The following is an 18,059-nucleotide window of genomic DNA, read 5'->3' as shown; positions in this document are numbered from 1 at the left end:
AGGTAGGGGGCCAACTTTTATGTTGCCAATCTTCATTTATGACCTAGTGAGTTATGGAGACTAGTGAAAGTAGCAATTGCTGTTGGATAATACTGGATATATGAGGTTTACTATTGAAGTTCCTGGACTTAGTGCAATAAAAAAGAACACAAACTGAAGGAGCTCAAAAATGGTTTTATTTTTATTCAAAGTATTACACCATCCTAAAAGCCTCTGAAAAGATCCAGCAAATGTGTCCAAAGAGATGGTGTACAGTTTAGTGGTTACGTTTTTCTTTATGTTCTCAACTCCTGAAATGTCTTTCTTTGAGGGCAGTTTTCAACTTGGAAAAGAGGAAGAAGTCGACTAGTGCTAGATCGGGAGAGTAGGGTGGATAGTTGATCTGTACAGTGCCATATTAACTGTCTTCAGAACAAGTGCAGAATGGGGGGGGCATTGTTATGCAACAAAAACCAATTGCCTTTCTCTTGAAATTGGGGCTTACCCAGGAAATGTGCTTTAAGAGTCTTTGAAACACCTGTGTGTAGAATGCAGCATTGACTCTCTTCCCTTCAGATAAAAATTCTTTGTGAATCGCACCCACTGAGGTGCCTCCGTAGCCAGGTGGGAAGGAGCAGCAGTGCGTAGCACACACTTCTTGATTAGACTGGGGTTCGAGCCTGTCACCAACAAATACGGAGGATGCGGAAAGGTCAGGGAATGACCATCACATATCCCGGAGCAATATGGCCTTAGTTGCTAATGCTCCTAAAAACCAAATAACAACAACGCACCCACTCTTTTTGTCAAAAAACGAGATCAGCAACTCCTTGATCCCGAATGAAACTTTTTGGGCCTTGGTGATGATTTTGAAGTCCACTGCATGCTCTGATGCTTCATCTCTGGGTCATACATACTGAAGCACCCAACACTCATCTCCAGTGACAATGGCCAATGTCTTTCAAGCATGTTGGCTGTGTGGTTAGGATTGTCTGGTATTCTTGTAGATAAATGAACAATCTGTGAACAATGAACAAGTGGTCACTAGTAATTAAAAAGCCTCAGCATCTCAGTCCATTGGGGCCATGTGAACATTAAAGTTATCAAGGAAAATTACCTCACTGTTAGGAAAGTGGGACTGGAGAAAGTTAAGTTTCAAAGAAAGGAAGTCAAAGAGTTCCAATTGATTAGTGGAGTTGGAGAATGATAAAGGCAACAGATGAATTTTACAGAATGTGGTAGAAAGATTTAAGCCAAAGAAGATCGAAAAGAGGAGTTTCCAAATTATTAATTCTCTGACGGGGAATATCGGAGCGGACATATGTACAAGTTCCACCTTTTTTGCCGATAGGAATCACACATTGAATAATTTGGACAACTGAGATGAGCAGTGGTTGAATCAACCGATAACTGTGGTTCTGTCAGAAAAAGTACATGGGGTTGGTAGCTTGTAAGTGGAAATGGACATCATTGAGATTAGAACTGAGACCACATATATTTGTGAAATGAATGTGGAAATGCTTGGGAGGTTTTGATCTTTTCACAACTAAGTTTGTTCTATTAGTTTGGCAATTCATGATGTATTCAGTAGCAAGAAAAGGTGGGAAGGACATGCTGTATGAAGAAATGAAATTTTTGGATATGGCAAGAATATACCCAGAACCTTTACATAACATGGCCTTGACAAAGTTCCCTGCATACAAACTAATTGGACTCCCTCCAGTTGCTATGCAGAGTAGAGGCAGCGAAATTATACACTAGCTGATCCGGAACCCTCCTAGAGAGTTACCAATAGGTTTAGTCCGGTGAACTATCTACTGTCTGGCATCTGGTCTGTGAACACTGTTTTAGAGCCGTACCCTCAAAATGTAAGGAAGATTAGATCTCGCCATGATGTCCATCATAACCTCAAATGATATCAGTCACACTACATGATGGAATAGATGAGGGGGGGTTGCTGGAGCTTTGTTATGGAGACTAAACATGGGTTCAACCACTTCGACAAGCAAAGTTGTATTACACCAGTTTTCTGTACCAGGAAAATGATGTACCTGGAGCAAGTAAGTTCTTTGCTTGAAGTCTTGATCCCTCCAGTTGTCACCAAACAATACGCTTGCATTGGTTCACACCTGGAGGTCACCACCAATATACTAAGTGCCATAATTCAGAACTTGCACATAGGGATTGTATCCAGCGTTGCTAACAGTCCCACCATCGTGAATGTGCAAGCAGAGGATTTGACTGCCACAGACCGACCAGACTTTGCCAAAATTAGGTCCACTTGACTTGAGTGTCACCCAAATATCAGTTCCATTAGCATTTTAGACTCCCAGGTAGCAAGCCCAGCTTGGCATACCTGAGAGAATGTCTGTGACAGCTTCAAGAACAGACATGCATATAAAGCAGTGGTGTGTTATTGAGTTCCTAAATGCAGAGAAAACATTGTGCTCTTTGAGATTTACTGACATTTGAAGAACATTTATAGCTACATGACTATTGATATGGGCACAGCTAGGCATGTCAATGATGCTAGTAGTAGTCTAAAAGACATGCCAATGTCAGGCTGTCCTCCCACTGCAGCAGTGGTGAAAAATGAGAAGTGGATAGATGAACTGCTCTATGTAAACCAACACATTAAGACTCACGAAATGTGTGAGATTGGGAATATGCTCTAATAACAATTCTGGACAATCTAGGATATAGGAAATTGTGTGCCAATTGGGTTCTATGGATACTAATGACAGATCAAAAGGCACAGACAGTGCAGGCTTGTGCTGATCCTCTGGTGTGGTCTGAAACCATGGGTGGTGATTTTCCTGATAGCATCATCACTGAAGGTGAGACCTGGATATATGAACCAGGGCCAAAGTGGCAGTCTGTGAAGTGGCAACACAAGGATTCACTGATAAAGAAGAAATTCAAGGTTCAGCCATCTGCTGGAAAAGTTGTGTGTTTCATTTCTTGAAAAAGTGAAGGTTATTCTTGTGGGTTTCCTGGAATGGGGACACGTGATCAGGTCTGCTAGCTATGTGGAGACATTGACGAAGCTGAGGACACAAATTGCATGATAGGAGGGGAAGGGGGGGGGGAAAGAGAAAGAGAAGAGATGAAAATGTCTTCTTAAGCAAAATAATGCCAGATCTGATACCAGCATTCTGACAAAGTAGACCATTACAGAATTCAGGTGGGCTGCTCTGCCACATCCCCATACCTTGTGCCATCAGACTTTCACCTGTTTGGCACCATGATGAATGGTCTTCATAAGAACACAATGCAGATGTGCTGTCATTATGGCCATCAAGAAGTGACTCTTGGAGGCTGACAGCAACTTTTACAAGAGGTGAGGCTCTGGTTAAGCAGTGGAGATGTATACAAAGTAGTGGTGAATATGTAAAAAAAAAAAAAATTTTACTACTTGAAGTATACAAAATACAATTTAAATTGGCATACCTGCAGTGGTATTCAAGTAAAAAATTTGGAGGCATTGTAAATGTTGGTTTACAACAAGGTTGTACACCTTGATTGTACACAACCAAGATTGTGTACACCTTGGTTGCATACAACCTTGAGCTTACTCCTGTACATAGAACAGGAGTAAGCTCAGGAGAATAGATTTTGATAACAAGTGGAGAAATACCATCAGTTTCTGGAGGTTTCTTGGCATTAAGATTGTTCAAAATTTTTCTGACATCCTTTTGATGGTAGACCACTGGAGGCATTGAGTGAAGTACACTGGGAATAAGTAGGAGGTGGCTTACCAAGATCGTCATTACAAGAGTTAGAAGAAAAGCAGGATGCTAGCAAGTCAGCTTTATTTTTTGCTTAGAACCATCAGGTTTTAACAGCAGTGGGAGTAGACATGGACAGATTTGCAGCCATTAGCTTTGGCATGCAAGAGACTAGAATGCTCGACAATGTTTGAACAGAAGTAAGTTTTCTACTCAACCTACCAGACACTTTTCAAAGTTCAAAATATAGTTTGGATTGATTAATAATTGTTTTATAATTGTTGAGCTTTGATGTAGGCAGAAAATGAACCTGGAGATTTGGGTGCAAGCTAATTGCAATATGCAGCATTCTTATCTTAAACAGCCTTAGCACATTTTCTGGAAAACCAAGGTTTAGATAAAGGATGGGATTTTAGGATTGAGCATGGAATAAAGGATTTCATTCGTACAAGAATAATTTCACTGACACGATCTAAGCGAATGTTAGCATCAGAAGATTTTTTAAAACAGTAATCCAATCAAAAGAATAGAAATACTGCAAATCGTCCCATTTTGCATTCTGGTAATGCCAAAAAACACAAGACTGAGAATGGTCATGAGAGAAAGACTACATTGGAGAGGAGACCATCACCACATTATGAACTCAGGTCCCTAGAGGACCACTCACCTCTACCATGTACTTGGAAGAGTTGTTTGTGAAAAAAAAGATCAAGAGCATTGGCTCTGTAGTTAGGATTTTTTTGGTATTCTGGTAGGTAAATGAACATTTGGTGCAAGGTCATTAGTAATTGCAAAAGTGTCAGCATACCAGTTTGGTTGTGTGACTAGGAAACTGAAACCAACTGGAGTTATGAATATGAAAATCGTCAAGGAAACTTCACTGTTAGGAACGTTGGACTGGAGAAAGTCAGGTCTCAAATAATTCAGAGAAATCAAAGGAATCGAAGCAGTGGTTAGTGAAATTGAGAGATAGATATAGGCAATGGATGAATTTAACAGAATGGGATAAAGAAATTTTAAGCCAGAGAAGATTGGAAAGAGGAGATTCCAAATTACTAATTCTTTGACAGGGAATATCACAGTGGACACATGCACAAGTACCACCTCTGAAGTGAGAGGAATGCACAGTGAATAATTAGGATAACTGAAATGAGCAGCGGTTGAAGCAACCGATAATTGGTTTCTGTTAGAAAAGTAAGTTGAAATGGACATCAGTGAGATTGGAACTGAAGTCACATATATTTGTGAAATGAAAAAGGGTATGTTTGGGAGGTTTAGATATTTTTGCAAATAAGTTTGTTCTTTTAGTTTGACTATTCATTATGTATTCAGTAGTAAAGAAAAGGTGGAAGGACATGTTGTATGAAGTAATGAAATTTTTAGATATGGTGTACACACAGCAGGAATATACCCAGCTTTTTGCAAACACCATTTTAGAGCTATAACCCTTGAAATGGAAGGAAGATTGGTTCTTACCCATCATAACCTCAAAAAACATCAATCTTACTGCATAATGAAGAAATGGTGAGGGTTCTTGGAGTTTTGTTCTGGTAGCTAAGCTTGGGTTTCACCACTTCAAGCCTCCAATAAGCAAAAGATGGTATTGCACTGGTTGATGAGAATCATTTACCATCTAGACTTCCTTATGCATTTCATCAGAAATGTGTAAGGAAGTCATCTCACCTCATATTCATATTAAGGTTAATAACTGTTTACTAACTTTTTACAGCCATTTTCTTCCATCTTTCCCTTTTTGTAAATTCCTACTACCTCTGATCGCTGAGTAAGCTTACAGCATCCCCCCCCCCCTTAGTATAGTAGCATGTACTTTGACTTATTCCTTCTGATTGGAAAAAATGTGTATATAGACTGTGTTCCTTTAATTATTTACTTTTTATGGTTTCTACCATATTTTGTTGAATACTTATTTTCACTTTTGAAATAGTTATTAGATTGTTTACTTAGAATGTAACATCCTTGTTTTTCCAACAAAATAAAATATATGATTCTTTAATAAATTATACCCACTGTGTTGTAATAGAATTAAAACAAATTTACTAAAGTAATTCAGAGACCGTATTACCAGAATCATAATTTATTTTCCGTGTCAAAGAAAATTGTTTATTTAATGAAGTATTAATTTTGAATAATTAATCAACAAATGTAAATTTTAACGCAATGAAGTAGAGTTCATATGAATGTATTAAGAAAGTTTAAAAATTTTCAAATACAAATGAATAATTTCTTTATCATAATTTTATGCATTTAACATGCTATTCCTGCTTTCAGTTTCAACTAATGAAGGGTATGACTTTTATACCTCAGCAAAACAGGTAAGAAATTTTCTTAAACTTTAAAGCTTGAAAAATGTATTATTTAATTTTCCCATTTTATTTTTATTATGTATAGTAACTTGACATAAAAGAGCTGAATTATTTACTGTATAAAATGGGAAAGATTTTACTTCATTTTCAATTATTTTAATTTTAACACATAATAGTATGTGATAGAAAAGAGCCAAGCTGCTTGCCATATACAGGCATTCAACTTCATTGTCTGATAAAATTCATCATCATGTCATCGTTCCCCTATTCCACGGGGCGATGTATGAAGCCTTGCCACCATGTCCTGTCCCTGTACTTCTCTCCATCATTGATTTCACTCCAGTTTCCTCCTCTCTTAATGACATCAGTCTTTATTATGTCCTGCCACCTCATTCTTGGTCTCTCCCTTTTCTCCCTTAATTGTGAATCAATATTGCTCCGGGGATAGGCGGTGGTCATTCCCTGACCTTTCCGCATCCTCCGTATTTGGTGGTCACGGGCTCGAACCCCGGTCTAATCAAGAAGTGTGTGCTACACACTGCTGCTCCTGCCCACCTGGCTACGGAGGTGCCAATATATGTTGTCATCAGGCTTGTGGCATCACAGATACTACCAATAAGATCAGGTGTTTCGCATCCGGGCTTATTACTTTTGAGGTTTCTTTTTCTGTTGAAGGCAATAAATTTAAGCTGCATATCTGCCAAACCTGTCGCAGCCACATAGATGTGGTAGCTCTTGTTCAATGGTGAAGCTTCCTCGTGATGTTGCAGTTCTGTCCAAGTATATACTAAATCAAGAAATTTAGCTTGTATGTCTTAATATTCCCTATCTCCTTCCTTCCAATTCAAATAACCCTTCAACTGTTATCTATTGTACAGATGGAAATTAAGGAGAAGTCCAAATTTCATGAAGGAGAAGTCCAAATGGCTGACTCAGTAGAATTGCTGTGACCTTGAAATTTACAAAAATTAATAACTCAGCAACAAATGAATATTTTTAACTACAAATTGGTATCCTGAAAACCTCTACAGCGAAGCTATCGAGTAGCACCACTGTTCTGTTAAGAAGTCCCAGTGACTGATCATAACTCTTTAAAAATTGATCAACCTTGAAATTTCCTATGTTTTTCTATATTCAAAGATAATAATAGTATGTTTGATAAAATTAAAATATAAACATTAAATGTAGAACTCACTGAAAATATTAATGCGTGATGTGGATACTAAAGAATTCACCCAAGAGTTTTTAGTGCCTAAACGTGGACATCTGTTACACATGGAGCTGTGTGTGCAGCAAACAAAAATTCGAATATATGATATTTTATTCTTTCATAATGAGAATGTTGAAAATGCACTTAAACATTGTTACCACAAAACATGCTGTTTGTCTTTCAGATATGTTTAGCATTAGCATTAGTATATCCTCAAACAGGCCTATGGGGCTGGGAAATTCCATATTCAAGAAAGTTAATACTCAAACACCAGCCAAGTAATTAGATATTTAATAAAATAAAATAAAATAAGATGATACAGTAAACTGGACTATTACAATAAGCACTAAAAGAAATAAAATCGGTTAAAACAGTTAAAAACTAACAATGCTAAAATCGTTAAAATGAGTTAAAATACCAGAAATCCAAAGCTTTCGGAGACAGCTGTCTCCTTTCTCAACAGTGTACTGTTGCTACAATGACACATCCTTAAGTAACAGGCCAATGGTACTCGTGTGACTTACCAGGAACATCGTCAGTATTCTCTATTTGTGCACCAGAAACGGAAGTGACCCAGGAGCGTGCCATGTGGAACAGATCATCGTGTCTGAGGACAATTGCCTCAAAGAGGGGGTGTAATCATCAATGCAACTTAACATCAATGCACACCCCTATCCCTGTTAATAGTATGACGGGATGAACCAATTCCCAAGCTCTCGAGCCACTTGTGTTCCCAGAACCCATGTGCACGGTCAGTAATGACTGCATCCTCAGGGGAGATCCGATGCTGCTTCTCCCAAAAATGTTCCGCCACAGCAGACCTAGCATAGTTCGCAGTTTTAATGGCGGTCAAATGTTCCCCCGATGGTCTTTGACCTGAGACACCACTGTGTGCAACCTCCGCCCCGGAAGCTGCACACAGCGGGTCTGACACTCCCGTAATGCCCGTGCGACATGCTCTGAAAGGCCCGGATAGTAGGGAATGTAAGCAGTAGCCGCTGAGGGAGGTGGTTCCCGGTGATTGGACCCAGTCCTATAAACATATTTGTGCAAGACCCTCTGGGGGTAACCACACTTACTAAGGTCTGCAGTAGGACCACACCCTATTTATTAATGCCCTGGCTACTCTATCTTTATGTTGATAAGCCTGTGCTGAACTGTAATGGACATACTGACTACGACACATTGGTTTTCTATAAACTGTAGTCTTCACTCTAGCACCATCTCTAATAACCAGGACATCAAGAAACGGGAGGGTACCAGCTGCTTCCACCTCTGAGGTGAATTGTATAAATGGGGAGAAGCTATTAAGTAAGTTGAGTATTTGATCTTCCCTCCCCTTCTTTATAATGGTGAACGTATCATCAACATATCATCATTGTAAGGTATTACACCTGGGAAACAGTAATCCCAAAAAAACTTATTCACTTGGTGGAGTTCAACTAAAGCCAGTACTGGAGGAAAGGGACTTGGGTGTTACGATACGGTCAGACATGAAATTCTCTGAGCATTGTAAACAGGTTGCAAGGAAGGCCCATGGTGTCCTATCGATGATCTATCGAACTTTTGCAAGTAGAGATAGGGACGTGATAATCCCATTATATAAGGCTTATGTTAGACCACACTTGGAATACTGTGTTCAAGTATGGAGACCGCACCTGAAGAAAGACATCGAGCTTCTTGAAAGGGTGCAAAGAAGGGTAACTCGCCTGGTGAGATCGGCAAAAGGGCGTCCTTATGAAGAAAGACTTCGAATATGTGGGTTGCAGAGTTTGGAAACTAGACACCTTAGAGGAGATTTGATTGAGGTGTTTAAGGCTCTGAGAGGCATCAGTAAAATGAATGAGGACAAAATTTTCAAGATTATAAATGATGCTAGAACTAGGGGACATAAATTCAAGTTACGGGGGGAAATGTTTAGATTGGATTGCAGGAAGTTCTATTTTAGCCAGCGAGTTATAAATTACTGGAATAAGTTGCCTTCATGGGTGGTAGAGGCCGACAGTTTGGGGAAATTCAAAGGTCATCTGGATGGTACTTTCGGGTAAGGGAAGCACATAGGATGATAGGTTTAATTTCCTTTTTATTTTACTTTTTTTATTTATTAATTATTATTATTTAGTTATTTATTTATTATTATTATTATTATTATTTTTTTTTTTTTTTTTTTTGTTTTTATCATTGTTTTGTTCGGATTTTTTTTTTTTTTTTTTTTGGCTGGTGCAGCATAAGCCATAGGCTTTCTTGCACCATGCGGCTGTTACTAATACTAATACTAATACTAATTTTCATGGGAAAATCTAACTGACGGAAAATCCTGGCTTCTAGTTCCTCCATAGCTAGGTTAGTCACTATGGCACTAATGGGGGAACCCATGGCCATCCCATGGACCTGTTTGTACATAACATTTTGAAAAATCATAGTGGTACTAGCAAGGCAGAACTCCACCCCTTTACAAATGTCATCAATGCTTAACAAACACCTGGCACTAATAGCATCATCTTGTTCTAAGGCTGATCTTACACAATGAACCCCATGTTTAATTGAGATACATGTAAACAATGATACCACATCAAAGGAGATCATAACATCATCATCCCCTATAACCTGATTTTTCACGTACTCTGCAAATTCTTTGCTGTCCTTGACCACTAAACCAGAACGTCCTACTATAGGTGAAATAATCCTAGCTAGAAATTTCGATAAGGCATAGGTGGGACTACCCACAAATGAAACTATCGGTTTCATAAAACTGAGACCATAAAACTGAGGTATTCGGCATCCTGAAGCATGTAAAGTCAATATACTTTAGATATTTTACCTGCCTTAAATCAACTTTGTGTGATACCATTAACCTGTCTTTCCAAACTAGACAACGGATTACACTGAGTAACTTTGTATGTATTAGTATCCTGTAGGAGATCCAGGGCTTTTGAGCAATAGTCTTCTTTACTCATAACTGTAGACCTACCTTTATCAGCAGGTAATACAATCTCTGAAGTCGGGGGAAGAAGCTGTTTATGATAAGGATCTGCCACTATCCAGTCTGAAGCAAGTGTGGGTTGTGCTTGAGTCTGCATGGACCAGCATCTCCTTGAAATGCTTTCAGCACCTAATGCAGTCAGTGCCCCAATTAATGATTTAACTTCTGAAGGCTAAAAGAAGTAATTCTCACTATTAGATTGCTATATCTAAGAAACTGCCTACTCAGTCTGTTTTTCACACTCATAATGTGCAGTATATTGTACTACGTGTATTTAAGTTTCATATTTTTTGTTGATATTGCCTTTATTAAAATGTATAAACTAGAGTTATTTTGTTGAGATATATATATATATTTTTTTTTCATATTTCTTTTTGGCATTGTACACCATTTTGTATTTTTTCTTGGCTATGTGAGCAGGCTAAAGGATTATTATTTTTTAGTTTTTTTCTGTGTCTTATGGCTTTCAAGGTATTATTACATATTTGTTTCTTTGGCACGATTCAAATATTGGAAGAAAAGTGTTATGTCGAAAATTGAATCTCTTTATCATATATGTATGCAGATTTATTTATATTTTATTGGTATCATAAATTAAATTCCCTACATTGGATATGATCAATACTCCATACCAGTTTGCTATGGTAATATTTCCAATCAAGCCTTCTCTGGAGTTCTGTTATTAAGATGAACATAGTTGGTATAGGGCAGTGGTTCCCAAACGACTGAGATCTACAGGCCCCTTCAAAACATGAAAATAAGTTTGCAGACACCCTATATAAATATAGAGGGTGTGTGTGTGTGTGTGTGTGTGTGTGTGTGTGTGTGTGTGTGTGTGTGTGTGTGTGTGTGTGTGAACACTGGGTTTTCTGAAAATAAAATTCAAAGGTATGTTAAAAACAACTCAACTTTATTCTTATTTTTGCATAAATATTATATATTTATGTAAAATTAATCATCAATTTATTAATGATTTTTTTAATCATCAATTTGCTATACATACAACGAATAATTTTACCAGTTCTAGAGGGTCGTTTTGCGGACCCCCCCTGGAACTGGTCTAGGGACCCCAGTTTTGTAACCGCTGGAATAGGGCATTGATCATATCCATTGTAGGGAATTTAATTTACAACTACATTTGATACCAATAAACTATATACATTTGCATGCATACATAGTAAAGTGCCATTTTAATTTAATATTATAACTAGCATTACCCATTGCGAAAATTTTGCAATTGGTAGCAGAATTTTTCTCTAGCTGTCCTAAAGAAATGTAGTCCGTGTTTGATCATGAGCAGGTAAGCCAGCACATGTTGAATCCTTTCTTATTTCTGTAAAATAAAACAATTCTTTCTTTTAAGGTAGGCAGTGCTAGTAGAAAAAATTGGCCTGTTCTGTAAAATAAAAATATTTGGATTTTTTACTATTTAGAATTTTTATATTTTTCCACGTTTCTGCATACCTAGGAAGAAATATCTTCAGTTTGAGACCAAATCAGTTAGGCCTATTGTACGCAATGGCTACAGCTAGCTGTACCCATTAAAAGGATGGTTAAGTGGGAGAAGACAGAGGGTGGTAATCAATGGGTGCTGCTCTTCGTGGACTAATGTTATTAGTGGAGTCCCACAGGGTTCGGTGTTGGGTCCACTGTTGTTTTGTGTATTTATCAATGATATTGATGAAGGTATATCAGGCTTAATGTCGAAGTTTGCAGATGACACAAAGGTTGGCAGGGTTGTTAATGACAGTAATGGCAGTGTGCTACTGCAACAGGATCTAGATAATTTGGGCAGATGGGCTAAGAAGTGGCAACTGAAGTTCAACCTTGACAAATGCAAAGTACTGCATATGGGTAGAAGTAACCCCAGAGAAACGTACCAACTGTGTGGTACTACACTTAAGGTGGTAGAAAATGAAAAAGACCTGGGAGTAATTGTGCAGTCAGATATGAAGTTTTCTGAGCAGTGCAGACAGGCTGCTAGGGCGGGTCATGGGGTTTTGTCAATGATATATAGGAATTTTGCTAGCAGGGAAAAGGAGGTGATTGTCCCTCTGTATAAGGCAATGGTCAGGCCACGCCTTGAGTACTGCGTACAGGTCTGGAGGCCTCATTTTAGAAGCATGTAGATTTGCTTGAGCGTGTACAGAGAAGAGCAACACGATTGGTGAGGGGAATGAAGGGATTCTCTTACCAAGAGAGGCTTAAGTTCTGCAAATTGCAGTGGCTGGAGACTAGGCACCTGCGCGGTGATCTGATTGAGGTCTATAAGACCTTGAATGGGTTGAGCACGCTGAATTCTGATGGGATCCTTCCACTTGTTCAGATTACAAACCTACGGGGACATAAGTTCAAATTAAGAAAGGACAGATGTAGAATAGATGTGCGGAAATTTGCCTTTAGCCAGCGGGTGGTTAATTGCTGGAACAAACTTCCATCTGTCGTTGTAGAAGTTGATAGGTTAAATAAATTTAAGGAGGAACTGGACAAGCATTTGGAGGGAATGGTGTGATATTTTTTTTTTTTTTTTGGCTGATGCTGCATAAGCTCCTACACTTGCTTTCTTGCATCATGTGCCACTACTACTACTACTACTACTACTACTACTACCCGTTGCAAAAATTTCGCAATGGGTAGCAGAATTTTTCTCTAGCTGTCCAAAAGAAATGTAGTACAAATATAGTATCAATATATAGTATCAACATCTATTAAATGTATTCAGGATCATTCTTTCAGAACGATCCTGAATTAATTTGCAGAAACACGAAAAGGCATGTTTCTTTGAGGTTGTCACAGACATTCTCTCAGATATGCCAGACAAGCTGTACTTGCTAACTGGAAATCTAAAACGCTGATGGAACTGATATTTGGGTGACATTCAAGTCAAGTGGACCCAATTTTGGTGAAGTCCGGACGGTCTGTGACAGCCAGATCCTCTGCTTGCACCTTCACGATGGTGGGACTGTTAGTAATCCTGGGTATAACCTCCATGCACAAGCACACTGTGGGTGACCACCAAGGTGTAAACCAACGTAAGTAGGGGTCAAGGTGTGGCACCCACACCACATGGACGAATGCCACCCCTCTGTGTTACTAGGCAGTACTAGGTGGTAGATGACTCTCATCAACCGGTGCAATACCACCACTTTGCTTATTCGAGGCTTGAAGTGGTGGAACCCATGTTTAGTCTCCAGAGCTAAGTTCTGGTCAACCCTTCCCCACCTCTTCCATCGTGCAGTATGACTGATGACTTTTGAGGTTATGATGAAAATCATGGCGAGATCCAATCTTCCTTGCATTCCAAGGGTACAGCTCTAAAATGGTGTTTGCAGCCTGGCCGCTAGTTAGTACACCGGACCGAACCTATTGGTAGCTCTTTAGGAGGCTTCCGGATCAGCTAGTGTATAATCTTGCTACCTCTACTCTGCCAAATAGTGACTGGAGGGAGTCTGAGTAGTGTGTATGCAGAGGCCATTGTCAAGGCCACGTTAAGTCAAGGATCTGAGTATATTCTTACCATGTGTACACCATATTCAAAAATTTCATTACTTCATACAGCATGTTCCCCAACTTTTTCTTACTATTGAATACACCATGAATTGTCAAACTAATAGAGTAAGCTTATCTGCGAAAAGATCTAAACCTCCCAAACACTTACCTAGTTCATTTCACAAATATATGTGGTCTCAATTTTAATCTCAATGACATCCATTTTCACTTGCAGTCTGCCAAACTCCGTGTACTTTTTCTAACAGAATCTCAGTTATCAGTTGATTCAACTACTGCTCATCTAAGTTGCCCAAATTATTCGCTGTATGATTCCTTTTGCCTAAAAGGTGGTACTTGTGCATATGTCCATTCTGATATTCCCTGTCAGAGACTTGGTAATTTGGAATCTCCTCTTTTCAATCTTCTCTGGCTTAAATTCTCTCGACCTCATTCTGTGAAATTCATCTGTTGTCTCTACCGTTCTCCCAGCTCCACTAATCACTTGGACCTCTTTGACTTCCTCTCTTTACAACTTGACTTTCTCCAGTCTAACTTTCCTGGCAGTGAGGTAATTTTCCTTGGTGATTTTAATGTTCACAACTCCAGCTGGCTTCCATTTTCTAGTCACACTGACCCATCTAGTCGAGATGCTGAGCCTTTTGCAATTACTAATGACCTTGCACAGATTGTTCATTTACCTACAAGGATACCAGACAATCCTAACCATACAGCCAACACGCTTGATCTTTTTTAAAAAAAACAACCGTTCTAAGTATCCAGTTGTCGTCTTATTGCAATTACTTCTACTCTTTCTAAAGTAATGGAAAAATCAATTAACTGCCAACTCTTAAACTACCTAGGAATCTTCCATCTGATCAACGATCGCCAGTATGGGTTCCGTCAGTGTCGATCCACTGGTGATATTCTGGCTCATGTTAACCATTTATGGACTAATTCAATGGAAAGGTTCAGTGAAACACAAGTAGTTGCTCTTGACATCTCAAAAGCTTTTGATCGTGTTTGGCATAAATGTCTTCTAAACAAGCTTCCATCTTATGGTTTGCCAACTGTTTTTAGTAATTGGTTATCCAGTTTTCTCTCTGACTGGTCACTGAGGGTGATGGTAGATGGCTCTCTGTCTTCTATCTTCTCCACTAATTCTGGTGTCTCCCAAGGTTCAGTTCTTTCCCCCACTCTTTTCCTCTTGTATATTAATGACCTTCTTCCATTGACTGGAAATCCTATCCATAGTTTTGGATAGACAACTTAAAAGACAACTGGAAATCCTATCCAAAGACAACTTAATTGATTTCAATCCTTCTAAAACTCAGTCTTGTCTTATAGCTTGCAAAAAGGATTCTTCTGCTCCTATGCTTATCTTTGGTGACACTCCGATTTCTAGCCAAAATGATATATCTCTTTTGGGGATTACCCTTACTTCTAATCTCTCTTGGCATAAGCACATTAGAAATATTGCTTCCTCTGCATTTAAAAAACTTGGTTTTTTCTTTTGTTCTCGGCATTACTTTTCTTACAAACAGCTGTTCACTCCGTACAAATCGCAAATCCACCCGACTGTGGAATATTGTTTCCACATCAGGGGCAATGCCCCCAAAACCTCTCCCAGGCTTCTAGATTCCATTCAGAAGAGAGCAGTAGGTTAATTAATGACTCCTCTCTAACAGAGTCTCTCGTACTGTTTCTGCTGCATGCCTCTTCTACAGATATTTCCATGGGCACTTTTCTCCTGAATTGGCTTCTATAATTCCCGCTCTCTCTTTTAAAACAGTCCGAACACGTGTCACCACCAGCCAACATCCATTTACTGTCCAACTTCAAACTCACAGAGCCAACTTTTCATCTTCCTCGTTTATTCATTCATCTGCCGTTTTCTGGAACAAGCTTCCTTTATACGTATTTCATGGAAATTACAGTCTACAGAAGTTCAAGTCTAATGTCAACAAATAAATTCTTTCATCTTCTCAACCTCCAACCCAAGCACGGTACTAAGTACTATAGGTTCTTATACCTCTTGTGTTTGGGGTTTTCATAAAAAAATGTATGCTCAACAAGACCAGTCAGAGCAGCATGGTGGTCGACTGTGACATACTTCTAAATTCTTAAATTACTTACCTTAAATAACCTCAAAACAAAAAACAAATAAACTTGAAGTTGATAATGATAAAGTGATGAGTTCTTACTGTATTAAATGTAATGAATGGCAAAGAGTGTATGAACTCTCGTGTGCAATGTGTGCGAGCAGTGCAATGGAATCCTAATGATTAGTTCTTTTTTTTAATATCGGCAGCACTAGTAGAGAATTTCGTAATTGGTAGCAGTTTTATTATTATTATTATTTCAGAACAAAGGACACGATGTGCAAATTTTTAATCAGAAAAAAATGCCTGATCAACTTAGAGAACTGTTTGTTTAACAGTTAACATCTTTGTTAACTGGTAAAAAAAGTGAACGTTGTAAATGTTGAACTATTCTCGTTTGTAGTACAAAACTGCCCTGTTCCATAAAATAAAACTATTCGGATTTTTATAATTTTAACAACTTTGTGCACACCTAGGAAGAAATATCTTCAATTTGCGACTACTTCCAGCCCGATTGGTTAAGCCTATTGTTCACTCTGACGGAGTAAAGAAAAACGGCTTTTATATTAAATATATAGACAATTCAAATAGTTAGCTTGTTATGATATTTTGGTTAATCGCTGTTTGGAGAACAATAATGATACCTTGATGTAACAGAAAATCTAGTATATACTTCAATTTACAAGATATTTACTTTGAACTTAGAGCAAAATTCAGTAATATGTATTGGCTGTGAGTAATTACATTAAATTTAGTTATTATTCTATATATGAAGAAATGTAATGTAAAGAAGCTGGCATTTAAATGTTAGGTTTCAGAAACATGGTTAATGATTTATTTCAAGAATTTTTGATGTATTAGACTTATATTTTAATGATGTAAATAGTTGAATTTAACAGAAAAGTTAGTATAACTGTTGAGAAGAATAAACATAATTTTTTTTAGGCATATGTAAGGAGGCCAAATAGAAAACTGTTAGCAAATGACACTGATCTGGGAGATTTACTTTTGTTTCTTGGAAAATGTGTTGTAACTGCTACCTCTACCTGCATTGGAGTAGCCTGGATGAAGGTACCAATTTTAAGTACCAGTGTTCCTACTTTTATTATTTATTTTGTAATTTTGATTAGTAATTTTTATCAGTTTTGTAATCATCATATCTTTTCCTTCATGGTCCATATGCTCTGCTGTAAATACATTCCAGCTATATTATCTGCAGTGTATCTATCGAATGAATGAATGATTGAGTTTTTCTATCTTCTGAAACAATCTTTAAATTGTTTCTAAAACAATCTAGGATTAGTTAATTTTAAGTTTTTTGTATGACTTTGTGGAGAGAGAGAGAGAGAGAGAGAGAGAGAGAGAGAGAGAGAGAGAGAGAGAGAGAGATTCATGCAAATGTATGAGAATGTAATGTAAAGTAATCAAACATAAATCAGATCATCATTTTTAAATGTAAGCTTGTGTCTTTAAGTACAGTGAAAAAATACCTTTAGATAAATTACCTTAATTAACTAGTTTGGTCACCTAAACAGAACTGAACTGAACAGAGACATTCTTATCCTCTTATTCTTATTCTCTAAACAGACTAAAATATATGTATATATAGCCATTTGCCTTTATCAAATGTTTATAAAATTAATTTGCATGCTTCGTAAAATATTCTAGGTAGGGTAATGCAGTCTGAAAAGAGACTGTTTACCTTGGAACATTTTAGAACATAGGTTCCCAAACTTTTATACCTTAGTCCCCTTCCCCCTTAAAATTCTTCATAAATTTCACATGCCTTCCCAAGTTCCATGAACAATTGCAAATAAACAGATTTGACCTAAAATTTTGCTATGAATATACATACTTTTATAAATCGTAGGTGGTAGATGACTTTCATCAACCGATGAAATACCACCACTTTGCTTATTGGAGGCTTGAAGTGGTGAAACCACTTCAAGCCTCCAATAAGCAAAGTACTTTATTAATGTACTTTAGTCTCTAGAGCAAAGTTTCTGGCATCCCTCTCCCCCCATACTTCTCCTTCAACCCATGCACGGTACTAAGTACTTTAGGCTTTGATACCTTTCGTGTTTGGGGTTTTCATAAAAAAAAAAAAAAAAATTAATATATACTTAAATACATGCACCCCCCCACACTTTGGGAACCTCTGTTTTAGGGTAAACACTCTAAAAAAGAATCTTCCAAGTTTTTTTTTAGGCATCTTAAGTTCTACAGATGAATATTTTATGAGTGGCA

General features: G+C 37.9%; 1 protein-coding gene across 1 annotated transcript in view; it reads left to right on the top strand.

Moving 5' to 3' along the window:
• Positions 1 to 18,059, top strand: part of Ctl1 (choline transporter-like protein 1) — a 159,467-nt gene that overhangs the window by 110,400 nt on the left and 31,008 nt on the right. Inside the window, exons 13-14 of the mRNA XM_090388702.1 lie at positions 5,997 to 6,040; positions 16,758 to 16,883. Coding sequence (XP_090244828.1) covers positions 5,997 to 6,040; positions 16,758 to 16,883 — 170 coding nt within the window. The remainder of the gene's footprint in view (positions 1 to 5,996; positions 6,041 to 16,757; positions 16,884 to 18,059) is intronic.

Source organism: Mastigoproctus giganteus, chromosome 14 (genome assembly GCF_048544385.1).
Source record: "Mastigoproctus giganteus isolate SK-2022 chromosome 14, ASM4854438v1, whole genome shotgun sequence".
Lineage (NCBI taxonomy): Eukaryota > Metazoa > Arthropoda > Arachnida > Uropygi > Thelyphonidae > Mastigoproctus > Mastigoproctus giganteus.
Note: the sequence above shows the minus strand (reverse complement) of the source record. Positions and strands in the feature narration are given on the sequence as shown.